Below are 13,282 nucleotides of genomic sequence, written 5' to 3' on the forward strand. Positions count from 1 at the left end.
TTAGATTTTTGATTGGACCCCATCCACGGCCCTCAGCACCTCCCCAAATGGGGTAAAAGTTCAAAATAGGGTTTTTTTCGTGCGACACATCAAATAGTATGTTTTTGGTGACGCTGAATACGAATATGGCGTCAGATTTTTGATTGGACCCATCCACGGCCCCCAGCACCTCTTTAATGGGGGTAACCTAACAAAAAATGGTTTCAATCGTGTGACACATGAAATAGTATGTTTTCGATATCGCTGAACACGAATATATCCGTAGTTTTTCAAATTGACCTCACCCATGGCTCCCAGAACCTCCACCAATTGGTAAAAGTGCAAAAAATTTGTTGGAGGCCGTAGATGGGGTACAACCAAAAATAAGTTGAATAAAATTGAGTTCTGGTACACCACCATTCATCAAAAATTATCTACATACTGCAGAAAAAAACTTGAAATCTCAAAAAAAAAAACCGAATTAAACCACCCAGATCATCCTCGAAAAACTTCATTTGAAATCACGAAGAAAATTCAAACTGAATTTAAAAAATGAAATTCTAAATCACGACATGGCAGAAAATTTGATTTAGAAATCACAAAGCAGAAATCATCAAAAATTATTCGTAAGTTGATATCGGCATATTTTATGACGTTTTTTCCTGTTGTTTTTGTTTTTTGAAATTTTGAAATTTCGACGAATTTTCAAAATATTGCGGAAGTCTTCAAAACGGCTTCAACTAGGTACCTGAAATCGACTCGGAATGTCAAAAATAGAATATAAATTGAATTGATTTTTTTTGTACATTAAACGCTGAAAAAGCAGTGAAGTTGATTTGGACAGTTTTTATGGCCTTTTTTTTTTGGAAAACTGGAATTTCCAAAACTATCCGAAGGTTCCAAAACGACTTGAAACCATCTCCTGAATTTCGATTTTCCAATTTCATTTGGTAAAATTTTGTCGAAATTTCAAGTATCAAAAATTTGCTGAAGGCTCCAGAACTGCTCAAAATGGCTCGAAACTTATCTCAGTCGATTTAGCGGATTGAAAATAGGTTATATCCCAAATTTGAGTTTTTTTTTGTAAATTTCGTGACATTTTGACTTTTTTTCATTTTTCCCCAAAGATTTTTAAAAAATTCGCCGAAAATCTAAAAAAACACATTTCCATCCAGAACCATTTGTATGTAGTATTAAAAATGATCAAACCTCGATACATCAATAAAACTCTAGAAACAGTTTACATCACTGAGAAAAACGATAGGGTTGTAATTTTGGAATTAAGCCAATGCATACTTACCACCAATAGAGATTGCACGATGAGAAAAAGGGATACGTAGGTATAAACCTATCGCAGGAATGATTAACGCGGTAGCTTCTAAACAATCGTGTAAAACAATGAAATATGCAAAGTAACGCCTTTGATAAATTATACCTACCTAGCATTCTAAAAGAATCGACGCTTTCGAGCAAAAAAGCTACGTCATAAGATACCTTTACGATACGTAAACCTACTTTATATATCTACGTAATACATAGTACATTTTCGACATTTTGTATTCAGCTTTGCGTGGGTTCCCTCTAAGATACATAGACGACGAGTATCTCTACTCTACCTTAGATATGCGTGAGAGCTGATAAATTCAACGCGAAGCTTGTGTGTGATTTTTACACATTCACGTTGAGTTGAGAAGAGATGAAAATACATTATCGGTAGACGCGTGTTTGAAATAAGGAGGCAAAGGATTAAATTAATAATTCATATATGGTACATTAAAGAAAACACATTTTGATGATAGAGATTTGTTGAATAAACATGGCGTACGTATATGTTTTTGTTACAGGAATTGATATCCGGATTAAGCAATTCATTAAGCGCTTTATCTCTTTCACCTAGATCTGAGCTCGGTTTCCAAGTAAGTTAACGAGAGAGTAGAGCTCTTTCTCTCTCTCTCGTGTACTTATAGACTTACGCCTCCGCTTTATCTTTATCTGACTATAACGTGCAATTTATTTAAAATTCCACTCGCAGGAGAGCAGAAGTCCTAGGATATCGCCCAGCACATCTCCGCATTTTTTTCGCCGCAAGAATCCTCCAGTAGCTCAAAGGAATAAGTGAGTTGAGTTTATTATCTAAGTATAGGCATCTTCTATATAGGCTTATTACGGCAGACGACATTATAAGTTTTATACGAATATCTGCGCGTGAATTTGCTCATCGTGTAGTTGATTAAATTAAATTTTAATTTGATAACAGCGTTCGAAATCAATTAACAGTTCCATTAGAAGACGCTCCGCCGATTCCATTGAGTGAAGATGCGGTGTCGAGGATATCGCATGGTATGGTATTCGTATTATACGTAGAGATTACTTCCTGCTTTTGCTTTGTTCTGTTCCTTACTACGAGTTACGACGATGACGTATATTAGCTTATAGCGTGTAATTTAGATACTATCTGTATACTAATTCAATTAACTGATAAAACCTATCTACCTATTTTATGTGTATTATAATATGAATTACAGATCAGAAATGCGCCGATGAGCAAAGTACTTTAGATCGACATCAATCGTGCCCGTCTGTCCATTCCCCTTTTATTAATTCTTTATCTAAAGCTCACACTTTACCGCAACTTTCGCCTCCGGCGCAACCCACCAATGATATTATTCCGCCGTCTTACGATCAATTGAGATTTACGACTGATTACGAAAATGCTTCTATTATTCCAGGTACTTATACTTACCTACATTTAATTAATTGTTCTTTTTGAAGAACTGATTCTTTTCGGTGAATATCCGAATTTACAAAATAATGGATATAACAATAGGACAGCCATTGTTGAAAGTGTATCTGAGTTTCTGATTCATAAGACTACGATCTTTCTAAGAAGGAAGAAACCGAATCTTCGATTTAAAAATTTGTTTCAACATGAGTTCTCAGAACAACGTTCAGGTGAAAGGCACCTTAAAATACTTAACAGTGCTGCTTATCCTGCTGCTAATAGTCTTGGAAGTCTTTGCTTTTTTACCAAAGAATTCAGAAAGTCCTAATTTTTGTATTAATTGCCAAAAAAAAGCTATATTGGTGAGTACCTAGACCTACCTATTTTCCATTCTTAATTGCTTGTCATGAATGCAGAAAAATTTTTGTTTTGTTCCAAATTTGATAAAATTATCTAGAGGTCTTTTTTTGATGTGCTTAAAAAACTGTCAGAACAGTCCTCTTTTTTTTTCTTTTTTTTTTTTTTGCCAAAGTGATCCACAAGTTCTACTTTTTTTTACCTGGATTCACGAAAGTTCACTTTTGGCTAAATTGTCAGTTTCTAAAATTACTTATTAGAAAACTCAAGTTCTTTTCAGAATTGCCAACATGCCCTTTTTCTGTCAAAATTAAACAAGTACCTAGATTCCAGAAGTTTTAATTTCGTTTTTTTTTTTTGCCAGAATGACCAAATTATTTAGAAGTTCCACTTTTTTGTAGAATTGACAAAAAGTTCTACTCTTTTAAAAATTTTCTACAAGTAAATATCTTCCTACTAATTATTTTCCAAAATTGTTGAGAAAGTCTTCCTTTTTCACCAAAACAAAATAAATATGAAATGATCATAATTTTTCTCATAAATGACGAAGAAGTCCCGATTTTTTGCTTTAAATAACCATCAAAAGTCCTATTTTTTTGTTGTTGTTAAATTCAAAGTTTTCAGAAACTCTTGTTTTTATTTTTTGCTTAAGTACATTGCCAAAAAATCTAAGTTAATTATTGCCAAACCCAAAATTGCCAACAAAAAGTTGTGTTTTTTATTCATAATTGCCAAACACTTCACGTTGTTTTGCGTCCAAATTTTTCTCATAATTGCCAAAAAAGGTCCTGATTTTTTTTACCATAAATTCTTCAAAAGTCTTGTTTTTAGTCAAACATAAATTTTTAGGAAACTTCTGTTTTTTTTTCATTCCCAAAAAAATCTATTTTATTGCCAAAGTACCCAAATAAGTATGGATATTTGTTTTTTTTTAAACCGAAATTTCCAAACAAAAAACATCCTATTTTTTGCCAAAAATATCAAGAACTACCTGCTATTTTTTTGTCAGTCTGATAAAAGCCCTGTTTTTTAAAAAAATTATCAAGAACTATTTTTTTACTGAAATTGTGATAAAAATTCTTGTTTTTTTCCAAATGCAATAATCGTACAAAAACCTGATAAAAAGTAGTGTTTTGCCAAAGTTTTCTCAGAAGTCATAATATTATTATGTTTTGCCAAAATTGTCAAAAAGAATAATTGCTTTTCTACCAAAATTGTCAAAAACTCTCGTTTTTTCCACAAATTGCAAAAAAATTCCCATTTTATTTGCCTAGAGAAGTCCTATTTTTTGCTACTTAGTAAAGTTGTCAGAAAGGACTATTTTTTTTTTTTTACCAAGATTGTAAGTTTTGTTTTTGCTTAAATCGTCAAAAAAAGTCCTGTTTTTTACACAAATTGCAAAAAAGTCCCACTCTTTATCAAAATTGCTTCAAAAGTTTTTTTTTTTGGCCAATGTTTTATCACTTGTCACTCAGAATTTAGAAATGATTGTTCGTTAAGAACTCTTGTTTTTTGCCCAAATTGCCAAAAAAGACCAATTTCTTGCCAAAATTTATCTTTTTGCTGGAATCGCCAAGAATTTTTTTTTGTCAAAGCCAAAATATGCAGGCTCAAAAGTTCATTTTATGCCCATTTGTCAAAAATAGCTGCTTTTTGGCAAAATTATCAAAAAGTGCTGTTTTTGCACAAACTGCTAAAAAAGTCCAGTTATTTGCGAAAATTGTCAAAAAAATCAAATTTTTTTCTCAGATTGCTAAAAAATACAATGTTTTGCAAAAATTCATCTTGTTATCGGAATTGCCAAGAAAATTTTTTTGACCAAAATACGCAAGAACTACTGCCTCGAAAGTTGATTTTTTTGCTCATTGTCAAAACTCAAAACAAACTGTTTTTTGCCAAAATTGTCAAAAAGTAGGTACTGTTTCGGCTCAAACAGCCTAACTGCAAAAAAAGTTCAGTTATTTGCGAAAATTGCTAAAAAATCAAATTTTCTGTTGAAATTATAAAGAAGTAATTCTGCTAAAATCGCCAAAAAATTCAACATTCTAACAAAAAATGCTTACGTACTTTTTCGCCAAAATTTCAAGTCGACTTTTTTCAAATTATTTTTTTTTAAATTGAGAAATAAGAAAATTTTATAATATTTAAATTAACCTAGGTATCTATTCCCAAATTGAAATATTTAAAACAGAAAAATAACCCTTTTTTGTTTTGAATTTTTGATTCTTTTCGCTTACATAAACTTGAACAGTACCTAAGTCTAATTTTAAGTACCTAGGAGGATCTATGACAGTTGCAAGGTAATCTGACCTGACTATGGCCGTTTTTTTTTTTGAGAAGAGAAGAGGATTTGGGGCATAATATTAAGAGCACTCTATTCAGCATAGGATCATCAACAAAAAATTTATCATCGCTTTTCCCAATATTCAATATCAAGCTAGTTTTGGAACTTCTAACTGACTCACTCAATGTGGTTTTTGCTTTGGAGATTCCATTACGTTTTTGGAAGACTATTAGTAGTTTTTTAAATTTTGCATCAAAGATTCGGATACACTTCTTAACAGGTGCATTTCAATTTATATTTTTCTTGACGATTGGTACATTCGAATGCACAGCCATTATTATAAAGTGAATAAATTTCGCATCTTTTCACAAACCAATGTTTTGTATTTTTTTTCCTCAGAATGCGTCGAAACCAGAGTAATATCAGCTAAACGTAATCCGTACATTTCAAATGCAAAACAAAATCTAGTCAGATCATCGTTGCAAGATTCTAGGTAGGTAAAGGTATACTCGTAGTAAAACACCGAATCCAGAGTAAATAAAAATACACGTTCTATTGAAATAGCATTGATATGTAGGTCATTTAACAAAAACATCTTGTTATAGGTTACGCAGCGGAAATTATAATCAAAACTTCGGATACAATTGAAGAAGACTAATTTAAACACAATAACAACTAATAAATAAATACTATGTACTTTGTAAAATAATTTTGTTTTCCTATTTATTTTCTTCTTTTTGTGTTTGAAAAAAAAATTGTTGATTATTTTATAAATCGTTGTTATTCTTCTTTTTTTTAACGGATATTTTTTTTCGTGCGAATCCGTTCGTAGAATGTAATATTTCTTTTTTTAGATTCTTCTTTTCAGTATTTCGCTTTTATTTATTATGTGAGATTTAATAAAGTATGTACCAGAATGGAAATGATGACACTTTCAATAATATTAAGAAAAGAATTTGAAAATTTATTGTTTGTTCGTGGCAAAACCATATTCTTTGTGAATGAAAAGTACAAGATCGAATAGTTTCACTTTTTGTACAATAATTTACGATACAATCATTCTTTTTTAATACGGAATTCTTCGATCTTTCTTGAATCATGTTTTGTAATTATGTGTCAATATGTCATCTTCAACGAGATCCTTCTTCGGCGAAGCTGTAAATCATAATACGCGTTTGTTATTAATTTATTAATAATATTAAGATACATATTATTTCGAAGAGAAAAATACTACATAAAATATTCGTAAAGTAGTTTGTTTTGCCACAACGACGACGTAATCAGCTTCGCACAAGTGCGAATTTTTTTTCCTAGTTGATAAATCTTATTTATAATTATTTTAATTTTTTCTCGATATTCAAAGGTGTATATTGTTTACTTTAAAATTGGTTACCATCTTTTAAAATAAACATATCACGTATTTTTGTAAATGAATTTTTAATATCAAACTCACCTGTATCATCTTGATACAAGAAAACAAATCGTCGAAAAATATCGCTTCACTGGTAAGATTAATTCGCCGAATCTGTGATCTCTTCGTCGTCGTTTTCGAAATCCATATCTTCATCACTCATATCGAAATCATCGTCGTTGTAAGTTTCATCGTTCATGTCCACATCGGAGCTTTCTTCGTCATTCTGATCGGCTGGAAAAATCAAAACTTTATTATTTTTTGAAATGATTCGCTATCTATGATTCCAAAAATCAAACTGCTTACTTTTATCGTGCTGAGTCGAGTTGAGAGTTTCGAGAATATATTTATCGATTGTTTTACGAATTTCGTCGCAAAATTCTTCGGGTAACCAGCCATTCTTCAAGTCGTACTCGCAGTCGTCGAAAGTTTCCAATTTTTGTTGAATTTCCGGTATGTGAATATCACAAAGCTGGAATAAAATGAAGAAAAATTAGTAAAAAGCAGAAATGTGACGAAGATTACAAGATTATCAGTACTTGATAGAACATTTGGCCGTGAGGAGGTAAATATCCCGGTTTAAAAACGTAACAGTTTTCTTCTATGTTGACTTTTTCATCTTTCCAAGGCTTGTGTTTATTACGAAAAGCGTACCTGCTAGGGTAACGTTCAACCAGCAACGTTTGAACATTACCTAAACAGTGAAAAAAATTTAGGAATTCGAATTACACGAATTAGGCGTTGATGTAGTTCATAAACGTACGAACCTCTGATACGATAATCCACGGTTTGGTATTTCTTAGCTGCAGGATCTTTACGAGGATCGTATCCGAATCGCACCCACGATATTCTGAACGGTCCTGATGTAAAATGATAAGCGCTTAGAGCTAATAAATATTTCAGGGCTACCTCGTTGATTCGAGTGATATTGGATAAAGCATTTCTGGTCCATACCGGTCTTAGCTCGAATAGCTGAAATAAAAACAAAAAAATTAATCACCGGTGCGCAGAAAAATAAACCGAAGATCGAAACACGTACTTCTTTAATTTTCAGAATTTGTTCTTCTGTGATTAATTTAGTTTTAAGGTAACGAAGCGTATTAGCATTAGGAATATCTGGAATTTCTTTACATTCGTGGCTAACGAATTTAACGAAATTGCTTCTCCTATCACGTGTACGTCCAGTTAAATGAGTCGCATCATCGGTAGGTCTTGAAGATAAATATGGCTAGAGCAATTAAAAACAGAGTTGGAATTAATGGAAATCGGTAAAATTAGAACGAACGTAGATAAAAAATGCTTACTTGTACGGTATCAATACGAGCGAACGAAGCAGGTGGTAAATACGATAAAGTAGGTTCATCGAGCCAAGATACAGGTTCCAATTTCGTAGGAACGATTTGATCATGTAAACAAACCATCTCACCAGTTTCATCTTTTTCAATAGGTAAATATTGAAAGTCAGCAAGATCTGGTACAAAAGGATAGCTTATAATATCGTTCAAAAATCATCGATAAAGACAGTAAAACACTCACTATTGAATCGGAACACCTCTTTTACTTTTCCTATCACTTCAGGAGTACATTGAACTGATTCATTACAAGTTCCATCTTCACTTTTAACGATGGTTCTTTTGATTTTCACTTTCATCAAAAAATTTGAGCTATCTTTCTTGTCACCGTTGGTACCTTTACAGAATTTGTCTTCTGGACGGAATCTGCATTCTAGTTTGGAATTATTTGAAGAGAACGCCTGTTGCAAAAGGAATAATGGTTAGAAAATTTTCAAAGGGAAAGAATATAAAGCAATACTTACATTGGAAATTGTATTTATTCCTCCTAAAGTTTGTATCATACGATCGTCATTTTTCACGTTAGCCGGATATTCGACGCAATATAGATTTTCAATGGGGGTTTTTTCGTTCATTGTAGGTTGATTTTATATGAAAGTGGATTCAGATCTTCGATCTTACGTTTAAAAACAAAATAACTCAATTAATTCTACATTAGAAACGATAGAAAAGAAAAAACTTCTCCACTCACGCCGGAAATTTAGTTATCATCATTCTTCAAAAAAAATTTCTTTGTAAACAAACACGCGAACTCAAAAATAATATCATTGGCTTTGATCAAAATGACGTCACAGAAAGCTGAATTGTGATTGGTTGAAATGTTATGAATCAAGATGGCGTTCAATTCAAAAGTTCGCGAACGAATCATAACACATTTTGCGAACGATTTCACTCATCAATCTACGAAATGAAAATAAAGATTATCTTATCAGTGAAAATAGACGAAGCAAAAATTATAAAGTGAAAAATTTTTCATTTTCTTTTCCAAATTTGTGAACATTTTCCCATTTTTTCATCTTCAAATTGTCGAAATATGTCCAATAATGCGGTTGGTTTCGATAAAATTTGCAGATTTTGTGGCTACGAGAAACCTGATGGCAAATTCATATTCAGTTCAGAAGCAGTAAAAATTGGATTATTATCGAAAATTAAGCAGTTATTCCCAGAAGAGGTAAAATTTCTAATATTTCAGTATCCTTCTATCTTGAAAAACGTATTGAAAATGAATTCTTTTTTGTAGACCGAACTCATCAACGCTGAAGTGATTTTACCCAAATTCATCTGTAATTCTTGCGAAACCACCATTGATTATTTTTTCGAATTCCACAACTCTGTGAAATTGGTGCAGGAGAATCTAAAGAAGAAAATTCAACCGAGTAAATTACTTCAGAATGAACTTTGCCCCGATGTAAGTACATCTGTTTGATTTCGTCACTCGTTGTAATTGATATTTTCAGTCAATATGTGATTTATTTTTAGACTCTGTACAAGCCACCTCATCTCTGCCATGAAATCCAAAAACTAGGAATTATCACAATAAATTTCGATTCGACTGGTATAATAACTTGCTGCGACTGTAACATGAAGTTGAATACCGACGAAGTACGTTGTTTAAACGAAAGACTATCCTATTGCATCTGTAACGACTGCGGTTACAAAGACGAAACACATTTATTCCTACCCAAAAAGAATGGTAATTTGACATGTCCTCGTTGCTCGTTCATGAATAAGAAAAACATTTCTCAACAAAACACAACCGAAGTCGTTCAAAGCTCTAAATTCAAATGTGACATTTGCGGTAAATCGTTTAGTTCCAAAGGTCATCTTAATCGTCACAGTCTTACTCATTTCGGAGCTAAACCATACCTTTGTGAAAATTGTGGCACCGGATTCAACCAAAAATCTTCGTTAAAGACGCATACCATGATACATAAAAAAATGAACCCTTTTACGTGCAAATGGTGCGGACAACAATTTCGTCATAAACAAACACTCCTCAATCATGTAATGAGTATACACGGATACGTTAACGAAACAGGCAACTTGTACGAATGCGACGAATGTGAAAAGAAATTCATAAATAAGGCGAAATTAAGACGACATTACAGAAGCCATTCGGGTGAGAAACCTTTCAAATGTAACATATGCGATAAAACATTCTCCCAAAATGTGAACCTGAAAACTCACTACAAGAAACACGAGGCAGAAAATCAATTCCCCAATATTTCCATGTACGCGTCTCAGTCGGTTTTGAACGAGACAGAACAAGGTAACCTGATCCAGGAGTTGTTTACAGATTGCCAACAGTTGAGTTTAGGTCTAGAGAGTATTTCTACCGATGACGCTAGTTTTGGTTCGGATATTCAGAAGAATTACAGTACCGAAACAGATATGAATTTGAAAGAGTCTAGTACCAGTAACGAGATGTTTTATGATATGTCATCGTCGTATGGTTTGATGTATTCTGATGATACTGATTTGTATGATACGAGTGATGTGACGAAATCTTCCATGTTACCTACGTTTTCTAGTTTGAATACGGTACCTTAGGTTTTTGGAAATCTGTGCTGATTTGATTTGTAGTTTTTTTTTTTTGTATTTTTTTACTTATTAGTAAAATGGCCTAGTTAGAATTCTTAAAAAACACATTGTTTTGTATTTTATACTTACCTACTTGTACTTATAAATAACATATTTGCAGGATATTATTATCTTCATGTTATAAATTTTATCGTTATTTTTATTTTGTTGATTGATTGAACTCGGTCAATTTTATAAATACCTATTCGTAATTTTGTATTTGTTACTGTCGTGTTTTCTTTGTCGTTTTTCCAAGTATTGTATTTATTTTTTTGAATTATCGTTTCTTATTGTATTGTGCCTACTTAAATAAATGTATGAATTATTTTCTGGCTGACGTGTTAATGAATTTCTAGTGAAGTGGTAATCCACTTGTAGTGGAAGAATTTTCTATTTTTTTTTATTCTAATGTTATGCAATGGTGTTGAGTTTTTGAGTTGTTTTTTTCTCTCTATTTTTTAGGTACTTTTCAAGGAGTGATTTTTTTTGTTTAAAGAGAAACGTTTCGAACTTACACGCTTCAATTTTAAATGAAACCAAACTATATTGAAAGAGCATGCCCTAGAACCCCTGTACCAAAATTTCTGGTTCCAAAAAACATTTTTTGATTCTTGGTGAATTTTGGATGGTACATGAAATCTCGAAAAAGCTATTTCAAGAGCGATTTTTTGAGCAAATCGTACCAGTCCTTCAATTCAACGTTCACACATCAACAATTCGTATTTTTGGGCCATTTTTGATTGGAACCTCCAGAAATTCTAAATCGCTTGATTTTTCTCTACTCAGTTTTAACCAGAACGATGTGATTATTTTCTAATTTAGAAAAATTTAATTCCCTTCACCTAGGTCTAAGATTAGGAAGAATAATCCAAAATTTCTAATTTTGCTCAAATTGAAACTCCTACAGGGGTGCCCAAAAGTCAGTTTACTCCATAAAAAGTCACATACAATTCAAGATTCAAGAATTAAGCCTCCTAAAGAAAAAGTAATGACATTGATCTGATAGGAAATTTTATCCTCTACAATTTTCTTCATGGTCATTTTTCTCTAGGATGGTCTACAATTTTCTTCATTGTCATTTTTCTCTAGGATGCACCGTTCGCCGGGAAAATCAACTTTTATGTCAAAAAATGTGAATTAAAAAAAAAAAAAAAATTAAAAAAATTGGGGAAAAAATTTAAAATTAGGTATTTCAGCAGTTAATTTCAGCTATTTTTAACATGATTCCCATAATTTGATGAAATATAAATTTTCTTTTCAAAAAAAAAAAAACGCGTCAAAATTTTTCTTCTACAAAACCGCCAGACCCTGTTAGGGGGGGGGGGGTGTTACCAGAATCAAATTTTGTAAAAATGAAAAAAAAAAAAATCGAGCGATATGTCAAAGTATAGGTTGTTTGGGTTGAGAAATACGAATCTGAGGTCCTTTTTCCCCTCAAACCCCTTGGGGAGGTGCTACCAAAATCAAATTTTGTAAATATGAAAAAAATCTAGTGATATGTCAAAATATTGGTTTTTTGGGTCGAGAAACACGAATCTGAGGTCCTTTTTTCCCTCAGACCCCTCGGGGGCCGTTGGGGAGGTGCTACCATTCTTGAGATATCTCGTCTCAAACGGGACTATATTTTAACTATGTACCTACCTAAATTAACGCGAAGTAATTGTAAGTGAATAAGGCATAAGTCCGCGATTGCATGAAAATGTGTGTTTGAGTGTGTAATTGTTAGGGTACCCATAGAGGCTGAGTGAAAAAAGGACTTCAAATTCGTGTTTCTCGAACCAAAAAACCTACATTTTGACGTATCACTCGATTTTTTTATATTTTTACAAAATTTGATTTCGGTAGCACCTCACCAAGGGTCCTCAAGAGTACTGAGGAAAAAAAGTACCTCAGATTCGAGTTTCTCAACCCAAAAAACCTATAATATTTCAATATATCACTCGATTTTGTTTCATTTTTAACAAATTTGATTTTGGTAGCACCTCCTCAATGGCCCCCGAGGGGTATCAGGGAAATGAGGACCTCAGATTCGTGTTTCTCGACCCATGAAACCTACATTTTGACATATCACTCGATATTTTTTTTCATTTTTACAAAATTTGATATTGGTAGCACCTAGCACCCCCCCCCCAATGGTCTGTCGTTTTTGTAAAAAAAAAATTTGACGCGTTTTTTTTGAAAAGAACATTTGTATTTCGTCAAATTATGGGAATCATTTAACAAATAACTGAAATTAACTGTTGAAATAATAAACTAAAAATTTTTTTTCCCAATTCTTTTAATTTTTTATTTTTTTTTTAATTTGCGTTTTTTGACATAATAAAAGTTGATTTTCCCGGCGAACGGTGCATCCTAGAGAAAAATGACCATGAAGAAAATTGTAGAGGATAAAATTTCCTATCAGTTTAATGTCATTAGTTTTTCCTATTTCTATAGGAGGCTTATTGAATCTTGACTTGAATTGTATGTGACTTTTGATGGCGTAAGTAAACTGACTTTTGGGCACCCCTGTGGCCTGTATACGATGTTAATGTAGTGTTGTTTTACTTGTTTTTTTGAATTTTTTAAATTTGAAATGTTCGTCGGGTAGGTACTGA

General features: G+C 32.4%; 3 protein-coding genes across 3 annotated transcripts in view; 2 read left to right on the plus strand and 1 right to left on the minus strand.

Moving 5' to 3' along the window:
* Window positions 1-6,772, plus strand: part of Cbl (E3 ubiquitin-protein ligase CBL) — a 142,140-nt gene extending 135,368 nt beyond the window's left edge. Inside the window, exons 7-12 of the mRNA XM_065347038.1 lie at window positions 1,824-1,895; window positions 2,012-2,094; window positions 2,237-2,319; window positions 2,505-2,708; window positions 5,742-5,835; window positions 5,948-6,772. Coding sequence (XP_065203110.1) covers window positions 1,824-1,895; window positions 2,012-2,094; window positions 2,237-2,319; window positions 2,505-2,708; window positions 5,742-5,835; window positions 5,948-5,990 — 579 coding nt within the window. The 3' untranslated portion in view covers window positions 5,991-6,772. The remainder of the gene's footprint in view (window positions 1-1,823; window positions 1,896-2,011; window positions 2,095-2,236; window positions 2,320-2,504; window positions 2,709-5,741; window positions 5,836-5,947) is intronic.
* On the minus strand, window positions 6,286-8,821 carry l(2)37Cd (general transcription factor IIIC subunit l(2)37Cd). The gene is made up of 9 exons (XM_065347042.1): window positions 8,570-8,821; window positions 8,290-8,506; window positions 8,058-8,224; window positions 7,793-7,981; window positions 7,521-7,725; window positions 7,293-7,447; window positions 7,060-7,225; window positions 6,796-6,987; window positions 6,286-6,497 (listed from the first exon to the last, which is right to left on the minus strand). The coding sequence occupies exons 1-8, from the start codon at window positions 8,678-8,680 to the stop codon at window positions 6,854-6,856; spliced, it is 1,344 nt and encodes a 447-aa protein (XP_065203114.1). The 5' UTR covers window positions 8,681-8,821; the 3' UTR covers window positions 6,286-6,497; window positions 6,796-6,853.
* A 194-nt stretch (window positions 8,822-9,015) lies between these two features.
* On the plus strand, window positions 9,016-10,808 carry LOC135833306 (zinc finger protein 568-like). Its single transcript, XM_065347041.1, has 3 exons — window positions 9,016-9,276; window positions 9,346-9,513; window positions 9,585-10,808. The coding sequence occupies exons 1-3, from the start codon at window positions 9,139-9,141 to the stop codon at window positions 10,653-10,655; spliced, it is 1,377 nt and encodes a 458-aa protein (XP_065203113.1). The 5' UTR covers window positions 9,016-9,138; the 3' UTR covers window positions 10,656-10,808.
* The last annotated feature ends 2,474 nt before the right edge of the window (window positions 10,809-13,282 follow it).

Source organism: Planococcus citri, chromosome 1 (assembly GCF_950023065.1).
Source record: "Planococcus citri chromosome 1, ihPlaCitr1.1, whole genome shotgun sequence".
NCBI lineage: Eukaryota > Metazoa > Arthropoda > Insecta > Hemiptera > Pseudococcidae > Planococcus > Planococcus citri.

What these genes read in the sequence shown, in the direction of transcription:
- LOC135833306 (XM_065347041.1), top strand. Translation starts at nt 9,139, where the DNA reads ATGTCCAATAATGCGGTTGGTTTCGATAAAATTTGCAGATTTTGTGGC. An exon ending in AGCAGTTATTCCCAGAAGAG is followed by an intron (nt 9,277 to 9,345) that starts GTAAAATTTCTA and finishes TCTTTTTTGTAG; the next exon opens with ACCGAACTCATCAACGCTGA. An exon ending in AGAATGAACTTTGCCCCGAT is followed by an intron (nt 9,514 to 9,584) that starts GTAAGTACATCT and finishes ATTTATTTTTAG; the next exon opens with ACTCTGTACAAGCCACCTCA.